Raw genomic sequence first — 21,322 nt, forward strand, 5'->3', positions numbered from 1 at the left:
ATTACTGCCAACTTTTTAAGCTTTTAAAAATTGGTCCAAGGCCATTTTGAGCTTCATGTATTCAAGCACCCTTATTCTTTATTCACTGATTAATTAATTAGAAAAACTACTGATTAACTACATCAAATCTCTTTCTCCATATCTTTTTCAATTCATATTTTAGGCACTTAATTCTTTACTAAAATTAAAAATATTGAAAAATATTTATTATTTTAGAAGCATTTTAGGGATTCGTTTGGAAAAGCAAATGAAATTAAAAGATAAAATTTTGGGAAAAGATCTTCACCAACCCTACATCAGATAGAGGGCTAATATCCAATATATATAAAGAACTCAAGAAGTTAGACTCCAGAAAACCAAATAACCCTATTAAAAAATGGAGTACAGAGTTAAACAAAGAATTTTTACCTGAAGAACTTCGGAGAGCGGAGAAGCATCTTAAAAAAATGCTCAACTTCATTACTCATTAGGGAAATGCAAATCAAAACAACCCTGAGATTTCACCTTACACCAGTCAGAATGGCTAAGATTAAAAATTCAGGAGACAGCAGATGTTGGTGAGGATGTGGAGAAAGAGGAACACTTCTCCACTGCTGGTGGGGTTGCAAATTGGTACAACCACTCTGGAAATCAGTCTGGCGGTTCCTCTGAAAACTGGGCACCTCACTTCCAGAAGATCCTGCTATACCACTCCTGGGAATATACCCAGAAGATTCCCCAGCAGGTAATAAGGATACATGTTCCACTATGTTCATAGCAGCCCTATTTATAATTGCCAGAAGCTGGAAAGAATCCAGGTATCCCTCAACACAAGAGTGGATGCAAAAAATGTGGTATATATACACAATGGGGTACTATTCAGCCATTAGAAACAATGAATTCATGAAATTCTTAGGCAAATGGATGGAGCTGGAGAACATCATACTAAGTGAGGTAACCCAGACTCAAAAGATGAATCATGGTATGCACTCACTAATAAGTGGATATTAACTTAGAAAACTGGAATACCCAAAACATAATCCCCACATCAAATGAGGTACAAGAATGGAGGAGTGGCCCATGTTCTGGAAAGATTCAGTGAAGCAGTATAGGGCAAAACCAGAAAAGGGAAGTGGGAAGGGTTGGGTGGGAGAACAGGGGGAGGGAAGGGGGCTGATGGGACTTTTTGGGAGTGGGGGTCTAGAAAAGGGGAAATCATTTGAAATGTAAATAAAAAATGTATCGAATAAAAAAAAGAATTGAAAAAAAATTTCAGTATAGTTTACTTAATTTTTTTGTAAGGACCTGGGTGAGGGCTAATAGTAAATGTATCAGGTTAGAGGGTGTGCAAAGAGATGTGGGAGCTAAGGCCATTGGAGATGCTGATGAAATGCTGATAGGACTTCGTTTCCGATCTCAATCAGAAGTGCTTACTTGACTTTTTCTGCAGTCACCTAATGGAAATTAAAGTAGAAAGCAGTTTCTAAATGCACAAACTCATAACACAGATCCAGACATCACTTAATATTTAACAGAATATCAATTAATATTTGAAAATTTTGAATCATAGTTGTTTTAGAAAGTGAAAATAGCATGCAGTGCAAAAAAATTCTCTTAATTTTTAGTGCCAGTTGAAAGACTGTTAAAAATGTTCTTATCCAGGGAATGCAGAAATGACTTTTAAGAGTACTTGTCGTTTTTACAGTGGACTTGAGTCCAGTTCCTAGCACTCATCTCAAACAGCTCACAACTGCTTTCAATTCTAGCTCCAGTGGCCTCTGGAGGTACAAATATGCATACAAATAGGATACCTTCACACAGATATATCTATATAAATAAAAATATGTCTTTAAAAGTTGATATGTTTACTTTCAAATAATAAATATTTCATAGTAGCTTCATTATTCTTCAATAGAAGTTGATACCTAAGTTTAGAAGGTAATATACATTTTATAAATATTCATTGGCAATTCATTTCAAGGTCTAGTGTACTATTTAACTATTGAGTATTTATACATATATAATATATATCACATATATGGTGAGACAAACAGAGAAGGAAAGAGAGGGAGAGAGAGGGGTGTGTGTGTTTAACCTGCTTGGGGCGTTGGGCTAATATAGTAATAATTTGTAAATAAAATAGAATGGTCTGGGTTCTGCCTTTCTCAATTTGCATTTGGGGACTGGGTTTATTAATCAGAGTAGACCCTCTTCCTGGCTGTGGCTCTTCCCTAGATCTCAGGAGCTCTGATGCCGAGTGGGAAGGAGGGACATTTCTGTGGCTTTATAATCTATCTCTGTTAATAAGGAGCCCCACTCCAAAACAAAATTAAATGATAAACATAAATTGAAAAGTAAGATTTTAAAAAGTATCTTAGCTTTTTATAGAACAGGATATATCCTGTGGGGTGTGTGTGTGTGTGTGTGTGTGTGTGTGTGTGTGTGTGTGTGTGTGTCTGTGTGTGTGTATGTGTGTGTGTGTGTGTGTGTGTGTCTGTGTGTGTGTGTGTGTGTGTGTGCACTTTACCACTGGGGATGTGTCGCTTACTGCGCTGTGATTCCACCCTTGGAGGAGCGTGCTTTCACCTTCACAGCAGTATGTCTTTTCCATTGCATACTGTGCAGAAACTGATTAATGGGCATCTCTAATCTGCTATTTCACTCGCTGAGTCCTTTTCCCACTCACTGTGTCTGTTCTTTGACTTGGTAGGTGCTGTGAAAAATCAAGCCCTAGTTTCACATTGTCCTGAGATGTCTCCATGTGACCAAAAATCTTTTTGTATATTGCTGTCCTTGATAAATCTCTAAAAGGATTTTTACTTCTAAGATTCATGACATCTATGGTTTATTTTCTCTTTAATTATAAAATCTCATAAATGTGTACAATTACTGATGAACTTATATTATGAATGGATATAATAAAAAATAATAGAATTCAAAAATACAATTTTCATGGCCATCAAAATTTATTGTTATCAAAAGGCCTATACCATATTTTACATTTATTTAATTGATTTGCATAATAAAAGCTCTTGTTATTTTTATTTAATGCAAAAGAAGTTATTGTTGGAAAAAACTAGGGTACTGTAAGATAGTTCAGTGCTTTAAGAGTAGGTAATATTCTTGTCGAATAACAGAATTTGACTCTGAGTGCCCGTGTTGCATGTCACAGTATTACCTGAAGTTACAGATGTAGCTGACGATGCCTGAACTCACATACTCATACTCACAGCAGGTACACATAACTCAAAAATAAGCAAATGAGCAAACCTCCTGCCACAGTATTCAGATAGTCAGTATTGCAGAAGGAGTATAACTAGTTTTTTTAGCCAAATTCATTGGATCTTGTACTTTCCTGATATTGACCCCAGGAAGAAGTCCTGAAAAGTGACTGAAAACACTGCTGCAGGAGACTTTTATCTTGCATTTGTTTTGTGTAAGAGGGCATTTCCAGTAGTGTTTGTTTGAACATCATCAGAAGTGGGAGTGCTATACTGCAGTTTGTGTCCATACTATATTAATAAATTTTCATTTTGAAAATACAAGAACAATATGAACTTAATAGCATAAAAAATGAACCTAACAGCTCACCTTTTTCCGTGTGACTCTATTGAGTCTACTTTGTGACTTTACTTATGTGTGGGTACACATCTATATAGGCACATGTATACACAAACATACACAAATCAAATCATACTGAAAGTATGAGTCTGTAAGAATGATATATGGGTGTGAGTTCATTAGCTTCATCTAATGTGCCTCTCTCAGTGGGTATGGGAGTGCTAAAGCAAAATTGGCTTGGTTTCTGTTTGATTTTTCCATAGTACTAAAACTTCTCTGGACAAAAGTGTGTTTGAGAAACTCAAAAAGTGTCAAAAGTATGAAGATGGACATACACCTAACTACACATTCTAGTTTAAGAAACAAAAACAGATTAAAAATGTGAAGTCATTTATAATTTTAAAATGGAGACGATAGTAGACATTCATAGGTTAGATATTATACATAGTATATTTAGCCACTTTTGCAGAGAGACAGACAGATTATTACTTGGAGAAAATAATATAAAGGAAGAGAAAAATCTAGTTGTTTATTTGAATAAATAAACTTCCATATTTAATGCAGTCTTTGGAATAAAAATAACTACCATAAACCAGTAGAAATGGACTCCAACATGCAGGAAAGTAAAATTTATTAATAAGTGGATTACAAGATTAAATTTAGAGAAGAAAAATACAAATAGGTTTTGTAAGTTTGGTAATAAATGTAATGAGAGAATTTTCATTTTAATAGTTACCTTATTCTAGAATTATAAAAACTACCAAGTATATTATATTGATAACCAGCATTTTCTTAAGAAAACAGTCATATGCTTACATATGAAAGATCCATAGACACAAATGTAGACATGTTGTACAGTATCACCTAAAATAATGAGGTTTATAAAAACAGAAGAAGTAAAACCTTAAAGATTATGAGGAGTGCAAGTATTTAATGAACTTCAGTAAAACACTTTGTACAATATAGAGGTAACACTAGAAGAACCAAATATCATTTGTATGCCTTTTAATAATAAGACCTCTAAGGCATCTAAGAGGACAAAAATGTATACTGTAGACATTTCCCCTTCCATGTTTACATGCCCTCTGGCACTGTCATCATTACTGTTTTGTTTATGCAGCCATTTCTACTCATCAGGCTTTTTTAGAAATCTCTCTCTCTCTCTCTCTCTCTCACTCTCTCTCTCTCAATCTCTCTCTCTCTCTATCTCTCTCTCTCTCTCTTAGTCTGTCTCTCTGTCTCTGTGTGTGTACACACACACACACAGGTATTTAAAATTCATTATTTTATTTATTTTTGTTGATATTTTATTTACATTTCAAGCATTTTTCCCTTCTTTCCTGATTTACATTCCCCACAGAAACCCCCATCCCATCCCCCCCATCTCCTGATTCTATGAGTGTGTGCCTCCACCCAACCACCCATTCCTGCCTCCACTCCCTCACATTCCCCTACACTAGGGAATCAAGTCTTCACAGAACCAAGGGCCTTTTCTCCCATTGATGCCCAACAAGGCCATACTCTGGTACATATGCAGCTGGATCCAGGGATCCCTCCATGTGTACTCTTTGATTGGTAGTTTAGACCCTGGGAGCTCTGGTTGGTTGATATTTTTCTTCCTCTGGGGTTGCAAACCCCTTTAGTCCTTTCTCACCTCCTCCATTGGGGACCCTGTGATAAGTTCAATGGTTGGCTAAGAGCATCTGCCTCTGTATATATATATATATCACGCTCTGGCAGAGCCTCTCTGGAGACAGCTAAAACAGCCTCCTGTCAGCAAGTATTTTTGGCATCCACAATAGTGTCTGTGTTTGATGACTGCATATGGGATGGATCCCCAGGTGGGGCAGTCTCTGGATGGCCTTTCCTTCAGTCTCTGCTCCACTCTTTGTCTCTGGATTTGCTACCGTATTTTGTTCCCCCTTCTAAGAAGGACTAAAGGACCCGTACTTTTTTCTTCCTTCTTGAGCTTCATGTGGTCTGCAAATTGTATCTTGGGTATTTGGAACCTTTGGGCTAATATCTACTTATCAGTGAGTGCATACCATGTGTGTTCTGTTGTGATTGGGTTACCTCACTCAGGATGTTATTTTCTAGTTCCATCCATTTGTCTTAAGAATTTCATGAATTCATCATTTTTAATACCTGAGTAGTACTCCATTATGTAAATATACCACAGTTTCTGTATCCATTCCTCTGTTGAACGACATCTTGGTTCTTTCCAGCTTCTGGCTATTATCACTAAGACTGCTATGAACACAGTGGAGCATGCAGTCATTCAAAGTCTCCCAACCAAAAAAAGCCCACGACCAGGTGGTTTTAGTGCAGATTCTATCAGACCTTTAAAGAAGACCTAATACCAATTTTCGTCAAACTATTTGACAAAAATAGTTACAAAGAAACACTACACAATTTGTTCTGCATAGCCACAATTATGCTTACACCTGAATCACACAAAGAAAGAAAGACCAAACAAAGAAAGAAAACTTCAGACCAAGTTCCCTTATGAATAGCAGTGCAAAATACTCGATAAAATTTTCACAAACAGAATCTAAGGACACATCAAAACAATCATCGATCATGATCAAGTAGACTTTATCCCAGGAATGCAGGGATGGTTCAATATAAAGAAATCCATCAACGTAATCCATGCTATAAACAAACTCAAAGAAAAAAAACATATAATCATCTCATTAGATGATGAGAAAGCATTTGACAAAATTCAGCACCCCTTTATGGTAAAAGTCTTGGAAAGATCAGGAATTCAAGGCCCAAAACTAAACGTCATAAAAGCATTATACAACAAAGCAATGGAGAGAAACTTGAAGCAATCCCACTAAGATCATGGACTGGACAAAGCTACCCACTCTTTCCTTACCTATTCAATATAGTACTCCAGTTCCTAGCCAGAGCAATTGAAATTGAAGAACTCAGAAGGTGGAAAGATCTCCCATGCTCATGGATTGGCAGGATTAATACAGTAAAAATGGACATCTTGCCTAAAGAAATCTACAGATTAAATGCAATCCCCATAAAAATTCCAAATCAATTCTTCATAGAGTTAGAAAGAGCAATTTTCAAATTCATCTGGAATAACAAAAAATCCAGGGCAGTGAAAACTATTCTCAACAATAAAAGAACTTCTGGCAGAATCACCATTCCTGTCCTCAAGCTGTACTACAGAGCCATAGTGATAAAAACTGGATGGTATTGGCACAGTGACAGGTAGATCAATGGAATGGATTGAACTCAGAAATGAACCAACACACCTGTGGTCACTTGATCTTTGACTAAGGAGCTAAAACCATCCAGTGGAAAAAAGACAGCATTTTCAACAAATGGTGCTGGTTGAACTGGCAGTCAGCTTGTAGAAGAATGCAAATCTATTCATTCATATCTCTATTTTATAAAGCTCAAGTCCAAGTGGATCAAGGACCTCCACATACAACCAGATACAATGAAGCTAATAGAAGAGAAAGTGGAGAAGAGCCTTGAATAGATGGGCACAGGGAAGAAGTTCCTGAACAGAACAGCAATGGCTTATGCTCTAAGATTGAGAACAAATTGAAAAATGGGACCTCAAAAAATTGCAAAGCTTCTGTAAGGCAAAGGAAACTGTTGATAGGAAAAATTGCAACTGACAAATTGGGAAAAAATCTTTACCAACCCTACATCTGATAGAGGGCTAATATCCAATATATACAAAGAACTCAAGAAATTAGATTCCAGACAATCAAATAACCCTATTAAAAATGGGGAACTGTGGTAAACAAAGAATTTTCAACTGAGGAAATTCAAATGATCGAGAAGCACCTAAAGAAATGTTCAACATCCTTAGTCATTAGGGAAATGCAAATTAAAACAACCCTGAGATTCTACCTCACACTAGTCAGAATGGCTAAGATCAAAAACTCAGGTGACAATAGATGCAGATGTGGATAAAGAGGAACACTCCTTCATTGTTGGTGGAATTGCAAGCTGGTACAGTTACTCTGGAAATAAGTTTGATGGTTCCTCAGAAAATTGGACCCAGCTATATCACTTCTGGGCATATACCCAGAAGATGTTCTAACATGTAACATGTCAAAAGGCTACTTTCTCCACTATGTTCATAGAAATCTCTTAATAAGAAAATGACAGGAAAATTCAACTATAATAAGCTTACAACTTTTATTAACATTTTTTTCTAGAAAGTAGTCTTTGATGATTACTAGACTTCTCAGAGAACAACAAAAAAAAAAAGGTCATTAGCCTAATGAATCTGGTTACAGCTGCCTGACCCCTTACACCAAAGTTGATGTTGCAGATGGCTTTGTTATATGCCATTGGACAGGAACAATAGGGAGCTCTCAGCTTCTTAAATTGAAAGTTCTTCCACCTCTAGATTTTTATGTGATTTTTTAAATCCTGTGCGTATAGGGGTTAGGGTGGGGAGTATGAGCACATGAGTGCAGGTGCCCTAGGAAACCTGAGGCAGTTAACCGTCTGTAGCTGGAGTTATAGCTGGTTTTGACTGCTCAAGATAGACTCTGGGTACCAGAGTGTTGTCAGTGGAATAATATGCCATCTTTAGCCCTAAGCAGCTAGATTTTAATTATCAATTCATATAACATTAAAACGGCACAAAATTTAGTGATGCTGTTCACCAAATCTAGAATGCCAGAAAGCCTTTGAAGTAAAGGACCAATTTTTCCCCTTTAGATGATAAGAGGCAACATATAAAAAGAATGGGAAACTTTTATTGATTAAAGTGTGAGGTGCTTTGTTTTTCTATGGGAATCGTGTTAGCATATTGATTTGAACAGACTCACATTGCACTGGTCATTGAAATAATGAATTCCAGATGATATGATGGAACTGTTGATGGTTTAATAATTTTGATCTCTTGGGACTAGAGAAAGGGCTCAGTGGTTAGCGTGCATTCTACCCTTGTGGAGGACCTGGGTTTGGTGCAGAACTGCATACACATAATTATTAGAAATAGATTTTTGTAATAATTTTTATTTCTCAGGAATAACAAATTGGCCCATGAGGTGGCTCAATGGGAAAAGGTTCCTACAACTAAGCCTGAGTTTGTTTCTTGAATGCACGTGGAATGAGAATGTTTTCCAAGATCCATATGCCCTTCCTCTATAAATAAGCATATATATATATATATATATATGAAATAAGATCCTAGAATTAATTTTAATAATCCTGCATGCATGTGGGGGAGGCAGAGAGTAAAAGGAAAGGACATGTTAAGTTATTTTAAAAATGAAAGCATGAAGTTTGTTAAGGTAATTTTAAATATTTGTGTGTTTAAATTTTTGTTGTATGGGGTTTTTGTTGTAATGTTTTATTTTTTTGAGATTATAATACAATTACATCATTTCCTAACTACCGTCTATTCCCTATAACCCCTCCCATGTAACTTCCCCTCCTATGTAACTGGTTTTCAATTTTATGACCTATTTTTAATTGATTTTAATTATGTATACATGTGAATGTATTACTAAATATATAAAGTCTAACATGCTGAGTCCATATAATGTTTCTTTTCTGTATATATTTTTAAGGCTAAAGAGATCATCGATTTGCTATCCAATACCAAATGCTCAGTTACAAGAAAAAATAAATATACAAGTAACATTATGTGTACTGAGATGGCTGCTTTTAATTAAAAATAAATTTAGCTTTATTTTAAAAATTAAAATGGAGTACAACTTCATGTCATCAAAATCAGTGAGAAACTTTTAGAATGTTAAACATTAAGCTGTGTATACATACACATTGAGAAGAAAATTATAGAATTTGTGTATGTGCTATAATTGATCTAGGCAAAATTTCTTTTCTTTTTTTTTTTTAAAGATTTTTTTTATTTTATATATATGAGTACACTGTAGGTATCTTCAGACACACCAGAAGAGGGAATCGGATCCCATTACAGATGGTTGTGAGCCACCATGTGGTTGCTGGGAATTGAACTCAGGACCTCTGGAAGAGCAGTCAGTGCTCTTGACCACTGAGCCATCTCTTCTGCCCCTAGACAAAATTTCTTAACTTGAGAGTTCTATAATCCTAAGAGATTTCAAGGCTAGCCATCTCCTGTTGATAAGTATTCTGGAGAAATGTTTGAGGTAGATCTAATGTGGTGTACTCTTCCTATTCCTACCACCTACCATGGACCCAATGCAATGGTTTACCCCTTACCATGGACCTAATGCGGTGTACCCTTTGTGTCTCCTACTCACCATGGACCTAGTGTGGTGCACCCTTTCTACGTCTACCACTTAACCACAGCATTCATATTTGTTTTTCAGGTGCAGCAGGTACAGACAGTTCAGCAGGTCCAACATGTCTACCCAGCTCAGGTGCAGTATGTGGAAGGAAGTGATACTGTCTACACCAATGGAGCAATGTAAGTCGGATGCTGACATTGGATTGCGGCCTCAACTCAGGACTTTTCTAGTATAGCCCTCTAGTCCTGGGATTGTTTGCATGTTTTTAAACATTTGTGTTGTTTTTGTTTTACCGTGACAGAGTTATTTAAATTAAACTGGTATTTAGAGTTTTATCTATGTTTATTAAAAAAAAAAAGTCTGTATTTTCTTCTCAGTTAGCCTTCCCAGAATATTTTAAATTATTGTGTGTACTTTAGCAATTTTCCCTAAATTGAGAAAAATTTGCATTTCTTGTTAACAATGCCCATGTTTTAATAATGTTTTAACATCTGTGACTTTTAAATGTCAAGTTGGATATGTATGAAGTTTGTGTTTATGTGTAAATTTATATAAAATCATATATAAGGAATTTTATAGACTTCCACAAAGTTAAATCTATATAAAAAGAGATGATCTTCTGCTATTCTTTCCCTATTCAAGTCAGCCTCCCCAACTGCCTTTTCTCTTCTGCTTCGGCAATAGTAGCAATTTATATATGAATTAGCTTTCTGCAGCCACTGGATTGAAAGTCAATGTATTATTATAAATGAGGAAACCAAAAGGTACTCCAGCCTGGGCTTTTGTTAGCAGACAGTTTCTGATTGTGTCTAAGTGAGTTCAGGTCTCTGGGTGTCTTACTCCAGCCCTTTGCATCCCTGGAGTGTATCCTCGTGCGGTGAGTGTGTGTCCCAGGAGTCACTGCACCCCTCATGGCCTTGTAGCTTGGGTACTTCTTGCATCCCTGCAGTGTGGCTTCTCCTCAAGGTAACTCTTCTGACTTTGCTTCTTTCCGTGGTTGCTTGCATTGATCCCAGTGACACCAGCCTGCGAGCTCTCAGAGGGCCTGACTTTTACCTAGTGTGTAACTATAACATTACAGGCATGTGTGATGGAGTCCATTCGAAGCTATTCATCATATTATTGTGACTAAAAGCTTAGATTTGGTTTGATTATGTATTAGTATTATATTCTGAACTTTCTATTATTCATCGGAGGTGGGATATACTCTGATCAAATTTAGTTGTCAGAGGATTTCAGAATATATTTAATGTTCCTGACCTGAAGTCTGGAACATGGTAGTGGGAAATGGAGAGAAAGCTCCTCTTTGTCTCTTTCTTTTTCTTTTGTAAATTAGAATACAAAGTTGGTCTCATTATGGCATTTCAAACATAATTTGTTTTTTTTCACAATTCCTTATTCATTTCCCCCTAAGATAGCCCTCCTTATATCTTGCCGTATGTGGTAGCCTTTGCACTTCTCATAGTACACGTGTCTCCATTGCTTCTCAAGCATTTTCTTCTTATCCCCTTTCTAGTTTAATGATCTGTATATACTGACACACCCATATGAATATGAATCAGGGACTTAGCACTTAAGAGCACTGACTGCTTCCCAGAGGATCTGGATTTGAGTCTTAGAACCCATGTGGCAGCTCATAATCATCTGTAACTTGTGTTCAAGGGAATGGTCTTTTCTGGCCTCTGCAGTTACTAGATATGAACAAAGTACATGTAAACAAGAATTCATATGCAGAAAAAATTAATTAAAAATAAAGCTTAGGATTTGTATAAGAGAGAGCACATGTAATATTTTTCTTTCCATGTCTAGGTTTCCTTAGTTAATACAATAGTGTCCAGATTCATCCATTTTCCTGTAAGTTTTATAACATGCTGTCCTTTATGGCTGAATGAAATACTATTGTGTATATTTACATTTCAATGAGATATATAGACTAATTCCATTTTCTTGATCTTAACAAAAAAGAAGTGGTAAGATTGGTGTGCATGTAGTTCTTTATGTATTCTACATAATTGGCAGGTGTTTTTCACCAATCTGTAGGCTATCTATCCATTCTGCAGATGGTCTCTTGGCTTTCTAAGGGGTCTTTGTAATTCTATTTGTTGCTTTTGTCAATTTAGGGTTATTTACTGTGTTATTGGAGTCATATTCAGATCCCATTTATCAGTTTTTAGGCTTGTGCTCTATGCCTTTTTCAGGAATATTTTGCCTATAAGTGTGATTTGAAATGTTTGCCCTCAGCTGTTTTAGAATTCAGATATTGAATCAATGTCTTTGGTCTACCCATAGGCCAATTTTTAATTCAGGAAAACAGATAAAGATTTAATTGCATTTTTCTACAGGTAAATATTTAGCTTTGTTCCCACCATTTTTTGAATAGGATATCTCTTTCTTCAGGTATGCTTCGGACAACTTTGTTAAAGTAGGTGTTAAAGCTATGTGAGGTTTTCTCTGGGTAGTCTCTTGAGTTTGCTAAGCTGGCCTCTCTGTCTATCTTCCTTCCTTCTTTCCTTCCTTCTTCCTCCTTCCCTTCCTTCCTTCATTTCTTCCTCCCTCCTTCCCTCACTTATTTCCTTTCTCCTTCCTTTCCTTCCTTTCCTTCCTTCCTTGTGTCCTTCCTTCCCTCTTTCCTTCCTTCCTTCCTTCCTTCCTTCCTTCCTTCCTTCCTCCCTTCCTCCCTCCTTTCTTCCTCCTACCTTCCTTCCTTCCTTCCTTCTTTCCTCCCTTCCTCCCTCCCTTCCTTCCTCCTCCTACCTTCCTTCCTTCCTCCCTTCCCCCTCCCTCCCTCCTTTCTTACTCCTACCTTCCTTCCTTCCTTCCTTCCTTCCTTCCTTCCTTCCTTCCTTCCTTCCTTCCTTCCTTCCTTCCTCCCTTCCTCCCTCCCTCCCTTCCTTCCTCTTCCTTCCTTCCTTCCTTCCTTCCTTCCTTCCTTCCTTCCTTCCTTCCTTCCTTCCTTCCTTCCTTCCTTCTTTCCATCCTTTGTGTCATGCTTTCTTTGTCACTATGCTTCTGTATGGACATCAGTTATTATGATATTTTGACACCTCTCACAGTTTACTTTCTGCTTACAATATCTTTGTCTATTCATGGACTTTTTTGTTTTCATATGAATTTTGGGGCCTTTTCCCTAGTGTCTGTCAAGAATCTCTTGAATTTTCATGGAGATTAGACTAATCTGTATCTTAATTGGGTAATAGAGCCAGGATGCTTTAGGATGGATGGTCTTTCCACTATCTAGTGTCAAGTTCCTTTTTGAATGTCTTAAAATTTACATTGCTTAGTTCTTTCACCTTTGTGTTAGGTTTGCTATGAGGTACTTTTCTTATATAAGCTATTTTTATTGGGAAATTCTTCATAATTTCTCAGCAAATTTGTTACTGATGTACAGAAAAGGTATTGACTTTTATATGCATACAACTCCACCAAAATTTTTTATCAGAGTCAACATGTTTCTTAATGATCTTCAATATTTTGTTGAAGTCTATTATAAGAATTTGTTTCATCTCTAATTTTATTAATTTAGATCTTATCTCTCTTTTTGTTAGTTTGGCTAATGGGTTGTCAATCTTACTAATCTTTCAATGGATCGATCATCTGTTTCATCTGTTCGTGCATTGCTGTCTTTGCCTCTGTATCACTAATTTATGCTCCATCTAGTCTTTGTTTTTCGCATGTACTGAATTTGGAACATTGGCTCTTGTTTTTCAAAATGGTAATGTATATCACCTCTATTTATTGGGGACCTGCTTTTTTTAGGTGATCAGTTGGAAATAATAAACTGTCCTTTCAGGACTTTCAGTGTCCCAGCAGTTCTGCTAGGTTTCAGTTTTGTTTTATTTGGTTCTAAGAATCTTTAAATATCCTGATTTCTTTAGTTCCCTACTGTTCATTCAAAAGTGTATTGTTTAGTCTCCAAGTGTTTGTTATCTCTGAGTTTTCTCTTGATCTTGATTTCTAGCTTTACTCAGACTGTTGTCTGATGAGATACAGGAATGAGTTCAGACTTTCTTGTATTTAAGGTTTACATTACGGCTCCAAATCTGGTTAGATTTAGAGAACATTGCACAGACTGCTGACAAGAACATGTAGTCCCTCTCTGTTGATTAGAATATTTGGTAGGTGTCTATTAAATCCTGTTTGTCTATGGCATAATTTAGCTCTGAAATTTCTTTGCTATTATTTTTATTTTGTTTTATTTTATTGTATGAATTATGTAAATTTCCTAACTGGGTATCAAAGTTTCACACTGATTGTGTGTGAGAATCTGTGTGACCTGTTGTTATACTTGTACTATTGGTTTTATGAAACTGTAGCTGTAAGATTGGATACGTAGTTATTTATAGATGTTAGCTTCTTGAAGAATTATTCCTGTTATTAATAGTAACAGTAGCCTTCATTATCTCTTCTGACAATTTCTAGTTTAGAGTCTACTTTTCCAGGTATGAGAGTTATTGAACAAGCTGTTCACAGCTTGCAATTCCCTGCATCTTTAGACTCTCTTTAGTGTGTTTCTTCGGCAGCAGATAGCTGAAATATTTTTAAAATCCAGTTTGGTCATAATTGGTGAGTTAGGCTGTTTGCCATAAGATTATTATTTTAAGGACTGTGCTATTTCTAGTGATTTTGTTACTTGATTTTGTGGCTGGTTGGATTATTTCTGGTTTTCTTCTTCCTTCCCTGTTAGTTTTAGACATTTGCTGGTTACTATGTTGGATATGATCGACTGTCTTCTTGCTTTCCTTGGTTAATTGGTTCTTCTCATGGTATATATTGTTTGCTGTGTTTTCATGAGTAAGACTGCCTTTCTTCTTCCATGTATAGCACTATCTTAATGAGCCTCTCTTCTGAATTGTTTTGTTTTTTGTATTTTGCTCTAGTTTTTGTTTGCCTTGAAACAGTCTTATTTTTCCACTCTTCGTTGTGTGAAAATAACTTTACTTGCTTTACTGACTCTGGTTGAAAGTTACTTAAATTCAGAACTTGAGAGGTGGCTGGTTGGATGGGTAGATGGAAATAGGTAGATACAGAGATGATAGATAGGTAAATAGGTAGCTAGATAAATATAAAACTCATTCTATGCTTTCCTAACTTTTGGGGGGTTTGATGCAACATGTGATGTTATTACAGTACTTGTGTTTTGTCTTCGATTGTCATTTCATATGATTTTTTGCTTTCTGCTTTGAACATCTTCTTCGGAGAGCTGTGGGGATCCTCTTCTCTGGTCCTGTTTGCAGTTCTAAAGTCCTCTTTGTTGTAATGCCCCTCATCCCATACCCTTAAAGTTTTAGAAAATTTTTTGCTGTTATTTGATTGAGTATATTGTCTGTACCTTTGGTCTTCCTCTCAATTTCTTCTATCTTATGCTGTCAGACTTTTCATAAGCTTTGATGATCCAATTAATATTTAAAAATATGTTTCTGAATATATTGTTATTTTGACTTTGTCTTCTCTGAAATTCATTTTTACCTTTACTTTGTCATGTACCATTCCTTTTTAATATTGCGGTCTTATTGACATAATATTTCCACTGCTTCTGTTTAGTTCCTCCTTAGTGGCTCAATTTTTTTGGTTGATTTTCTTTTCTCCATGTTTCTAAAATTTTCAGCTCCAAGTTCCCAACCATTTAATTCACTGTGGTTACTTTATTGTCTGCGTCCTGAACTGATTCCTCTATTTTGTTCATCTGCTTAATTGAGTAGCCTTTATGGCCATTTATTATTTTTTTAAATCTTTCTTAGTGTCTTTGTTTTGTATTTTTGTGGAGTTGAGAGGTGGCCAGTGTGCTATGGTGAGCTGTGTCATTCTTTGCATTTCTAAGCCGTATTTTGTGCCTCTGTTGGGATGGATATCTCTTCTTGTTTTACTTTATTCCTCTTCCTAATATTTTGTTTTGATTTGTTTTATTTTAGTCCTTCAGAAATGTAGAAGAGGAATGTGCATTTCAAAGTATAGTCTCTACTTTTATTTGGTTGTAGTGAAAAATGGCTGTGTTTCCTCAGTGCCTTATTGGCTGTTTTGACACTGCTTTCAATAGGACAGTCTAGTGTACCTGATTTGATCCAGAAATAGCAGCATTGGGGAAAATTAAGTTTATAGATTTTTTTTTTAAGGCTGGGCTGTCAATGTAGGGATATGAGAAGTGATTGGGAAAGTATATAAAGAGGGGAGACTGTGAATGGATAGAAATGTATATAGATTGAGCTGTACCAGATAGAGTACTGTAGATCTAGAAGTAGAGAGAAGACTTTTGTTGTTTAGGAAAAGGGAAGTCCAGGCTTTGAAGTTCTTTCTTTCTTTCTTTCTTTCTTTCTTTCTTTCTTTCTTTCTTTCTTTCTGCCTGCCTTTCTTCCTTCCTTCCTTCCTTCCTTCCTTCCTTCCTTCCTTCCTTCCTTCCTTCCTTCCTTCCTTCTTTCCTTTTATTTTTTCTGTAAGCAAGCAGTTTAAAAACCACAACTCTGAAATTTAAAAATGCTAATAAAAATTAAAATTAACTTAAAGTCCCAGAGGCAGTATCCAAATTAACAAAATAAGAAATGTAAAGGGAGACATAACAACAGAAATGGAGCAAATTCAAGAAATCATCAGATCCTACTACAAAGCCTATACTCAACAAAACTGGAAAATCTGGATGAAATGGATAGTTTTCTAGACAGATATCACATACAAAAGTTTCATCGAGAGCAGGTAGACTATCTAACCAGGCCCATATCTCCTAAGGAAATAGAAGTCATTAAAAACCTCCCAACTGAAAAAAAGCCCCAGGCCAGATAGATTTAGTACAGAATTCTACCAGGCCTTCAAAGAAGACCTGATACGAATATTCCTCAAACTATTCCATAAAACAGAACAGAAGGAACACTAACTAATTCCTTCTATGAAGCCACAATTACTCTGATACCTGAACTATACAAGGACCTAACCTAAAAAAAACATGTTGAAGAGGATGTGGAGAAAAAGGAACACTCTTCCATTGCTGGTAGGATTGCAAACTGGTGCAACCACCGTGGAAATCAATCTGGAGGTTTCTCAGAAAATTGGAAATAGATCTACCTGAAGACCTAGCAGTACCACTCTTAGGGATATACCCAAAAGATGCTCCACCATGTCATAGGAGCACACACATGTTCTTAGCAGCCTTGTTTGTGATACCCAGAAACCGGAAACAACCCAGATGTCCCACAATGATAGAATGGATACAGAAAATGCGGTTCATTTACACAATGGAATACTACTCAGCTATTAAGAATGAGGACATCTTGAGTTTTGCAGGCAAATGGATGTAACTAGAAAATATCATCCTGGGTGAGGTAACTCAAGATCCCAAAGGACATGCATGGTATGTACTTACTAATAAGTGGATATTAGCCAAAAAAGAAAAAAGTGCCAAATACCCAAGTTATAGCTCACAGAACTCAAAAAGGTCAACAAACTGAAGGGCCCTAGTGAGGATGCCTCAGACCCACTTGGGAAGGAGAAGAAAGTAATCACAAGGTGGGAGGGAGGGACCTTGGAGGAAAAGGGAATGGGGGACGAGCAGAAAGGGGAACATGATCAGGTATTGTGTTTGGGAAAAGGACTGAAATCCCTGAGAGCCAGCAGAAAGAATGGAAACATGTAACCTTGGGAGATAGGAGGTTGGGAGGACCCTCCAGGATGTACCAGAGACCTGGGAGGTGAGAGACTCTCAAAGAGAGGGACCTTAGATGAAATGCCCTACATTGGGAGAGGGAACTAGTAGAGCTCACCTCCAGCAGAAAGAGGAATGAGGTTGCCATCCCACAGTCAAAACTCTGACCCATAATTGTTCCTGTCTGAAAGAACTACAGGGATGGAAACGGAGAGGAGCCTGAGGAAAAGAAGATCCAGAGTCCAAGGTGGGATCCAGCTCAAGGGAGGCCCCAGGGCCTGACAGTATTACTGAGGCCATGGAGCACTCACAAAAAGGGACCTAACAGGACCACACTCCAGAAGACCCACAGCAGCTGAAGGAGTCAGAGGCAGACATTTGTACCCAACCAGTGGACAGAAGCTGCTGACTCCTATGGATGAGTTAGGGGAAGGCTGGAAGAAGGGAGGGGAATAAAATCTGGAGTTTAAAATAAATAATAAAAAGAAAAAAATAAATTTATAGAAAAAATGAATAACCAAGAATTAAAATTAAAAATAAACAATAACATAAGACTAGCTGCTATTATGTATTTGGTTATTTTTTTCCCTGTCATTTGTATTTGTTTCTATAGGATGGGAAGGACCAAGAGTCTCAATAATTCACAGTGTGTCCATGCAGAAGAAAAGAATTTTGTAAGCTTACATTGCTTTCTTTCAGAATCCTCAGGCCAGAATCTGCTTACTGTGACCCTGTCTGCTTCCGGGCATCAGTAGTGAGTGCTGAGGCAGTGGCAGAACTGTGCTTAGAGGTGAATTTAAGGGAGTGTACAGTATGGACTGGGCATTTGGTGTGAGCATCTTGTCAGAGTAATGCACCTAGATGTCCGATTTCATTCATCCATTCACCCAGACTCAGCTTCTAATCCAGCAGTTTACCTAGATTTCCACGTGTTGTTTGTTCATTAGTTAATGAATCTGTTCTCGATACCCCTGCCATGTGAACACCTTAATTGCCTGAAAATAAACACTTTGCCCCTGGCATCTTCTTCCCTCTTCCATATTTCTCACCTGTTTCCAGCATACCAACTTTGATTACTTCCTAGAAGTACCATTATGTTTCTGTGAGTCGAATACATTTTTTTAAAAATAGCATTTGGGCACATTCTTCTTTCTTTCCAGCTCTTCCCTACCTCAACCAGTTTAGAGTGATCCTCCTCATAGACCGTGTTTCACTGTGACAGACCTAGCTTCTCGTCCCCAGTCAGCTTTCCTTCCTCTATATACGACAGCAGCACCCATTATTTCCCATCTAGTATTGTATGATGAGTGTCCTATAGTGTTTTTTGATACTGGGAAGAAATATCCCTGAACAAGTACTTCCTGCTTGGTGATTTTATTTGCATTTATTTAGATCATTGGCATTTATAAAAAGTTAATAAATTTCTGTTATTCTAGTAGATATTTAACTCTCTTCATAGTTAATAGTGTAGCTGATATTCAACTATTTCTTAGGTAGGTTTAGGGCCTCCTGCAGCTTCAGTTTTAATGTTTCTAAGTTAAATTTAAATTATTGTAGGCATTTATACCAAATGAAAAAGATGCTTTTCACTTGAACCTTAATCTGAGAAAATAAATATCTTTGTAGAAGCTGCTAGAAGCAGCTTCACTGTTAGCTGTCATTGCTTCTGACAGTGCATGCTGAGTGGCCACAGAGGCTGAGAGTGTGGGTTCTCATATCTTTCAGGTCTGTGTGACAGAAACTAGGTGACCAAAGAAAGGGGCACTAAGGATAGATGTTAAGAGAGTCTGTCACAGTCATTCCTCATTTGTGCAGGTTTACAGTAATTGGGGGGAGGGGTAGTTTGCTCTATTACCTAGAGAGATGTGACTTGAGCTAGGGCAGCAGATAGCCTCTTAGAAGCCCTTTATGATTCAATCAAGAAATTGGTACAAATGTTAATTATTGCTGATAAATGCTGTACTTTTATCAGCTTGTATTTTTCTGTCCTAAATTCTTTACATTGTCATCTGCATTTCATTCTGTACTTTTACATTTGTTAGTTTGTTTATGTGTCTGTGAATATCAAAAACAAACAAAAGGATACCATGGGGGAATAGGTTTTACCTTTTACCAAGTTGGTGGCATAAGCCTTTGACTGCTAAGCCATCTTCTTGGCTCCTTTGTTCTTTCTTGTACGTATTTAACCATCCCATGTAATAAATATAAGTTAAATGAATTTATACACTTGAAAACTATAGGAAAATATCATTTCTAAAGTTGATTCTTTAAAATTGTAAGAACTGTTTAAGTGCATAACTGATTCCAAAGAAACTGTCTAGTTCCAACACATATTTTCTGTGGCCACTAGTTCAGTTGATTAGATCATGGCTAATGAGGTCTAGGTCATGAGTTCACTTGCTACAAAGTCCAATTAGCTTTGATCTGGACTGTGTGGGCCTAGATTGCATCTCCACATCCAAGGATCATGTTACAATGAGCACTCTTGGTCAGGGGAGAAGATGTGCCTTTTAAAACCCCTCATTACTAGCAAATATACGTCTTGAATAGGAGTTCTGAAGTATCCCCTTTACACTCAACAAGGAAATGCCATTATGTTGCTATGAATTATATCCAGGATATTAGTGAGTAGAAGACTATGAATGTTTTTCTCATGCATCAAAATAATTACTTTTTCATCATAAGCCATTTGAATCTTTCTATAATTTTATACTGCTGACATTAGACTGCATGCAATTCGTGTATCACATATGCATTTGAGGTCCTTTGTATTCTTACTTTTTATTCAATAGTCTTCCATATGTGTTAGGAAAGTATGATCTCCTTTCTTCTGTTGTGTCACACTGAATTAATAGGCAGTTAGTATTTGATCTCTGACTTAGACCTCAGAGTCCCACTTCTGTGTGATAATAACCACATTTTGCTAATGATACTCCTAGAGGAGAGGGACTCTGGTCGTTACCATGAACTTTCAAGTACCCAATACATGACCCTATAACCTGCACACTCTTAGGAAGTCTGGTCTCTAAGCCAGCATTCTCATTTCGTGTAGACAGAATGCACAGGGTCTCACTCAGGAGGTGATGACAGCACTCACAGATGCGTGTAATCACTTATGAGAATGTGTAATCATCATAATTTGCTGAAACTAAAGTGTTTACCTGGTTCTTGCTGTGAATATTGACAATTACTGCTAGCGTAACAGGCTTAACAGTGTGGGTTAGCAAGTAGGCATGGATTTCAACTGAACAATTGAGAGTACTTTACTGTGCTGGCTGTTGACACAGAATCATTGCTTTGACTCAAGGGAATGGGTAATAACTCCATCCATTCTTATTCTATTCATATTCTGGAGGAACTTAAGCTGTGTCTCCCAAAGAAATTTACCCTAAATCTAGACTATTGTTATCTTTTTGTACAAATTTTAAAAATTTATAGTTTCTAATCATCTGAGTTACTGTGATTGAACTAGCCAAGTAATATACCACATAACTAGCCAAGTCTCATACCACAAGCAAAGAGTTCTTTTGCCGTCACAATCTCTTGGTTAATAAGAAATCAGATCTTTAAAATAAGATTTTTTCTGCTTTGTTCCTCCTCTTTTGACTTCTACCCTTTCCCACAATTGTGTGTCATGCTTCTCATAGTAGAAAGAATGCTGTAATCTAAAATATGGCAAAATTAAGAAGTCTGTTTTATAATGACTTTTTATGTAAGCCATAAATAAAAATTATCTATTGCTTACAGATAATCAGTTTTTAAGATGCAAAGGTGTCTGTTGTTTACATACCTGTGAAGTCTATGGATCGACTCTGTCACAATTCTTCTTGAGATAGTACATTTTTTTTTGAAGGTCTCCAGCTGTGTACCAGTTGCTCCCACTATTTTTTTTATTGTTATTTTTTTTATTCGATATAATTTATTTACATTTCAA

General features: G+C 36.7%; 1 protein-coding gene across 6 annotated transcripts in view; it reads left to right on the forward strand.

Moving 5' to 3' along the window:
* Positions 1-21,322, forward strand: part of Rfx3 (regulatory factor X3) — a 261,188-nt gene that overhangs the window by 130,502 nt on the left and 109,364 nt on the right. For all 6 annotated transcript variants that reach the window (XM_052187737.1, XM_052187747.1, XM_052187754.1 and 3 more), the window contains one exon: positions 9,843-9,940. In XM_052187737.1, the coding sequence (XP_052043697.1) occupies positions 9,843-9,940 (98 nt within the window). The remainder of the gene's footprint in view (positions 1-9,842; positions 9,941-21,322) is intronic.

Source organism: Apodemus sylvaticus, chromosome 1 (genome assembly GCF_947179515.1).
Source record: "Apodemus sylvaticus chromosome 1, mApoSyl1.1, whole genome shotgun sequence".
Lineage (NCBI taxonomy): Eukaryota > Metazoa > Chordata > Mammalia > Rodentia > Muridae > Apodemus > Apodemus sylvaticus.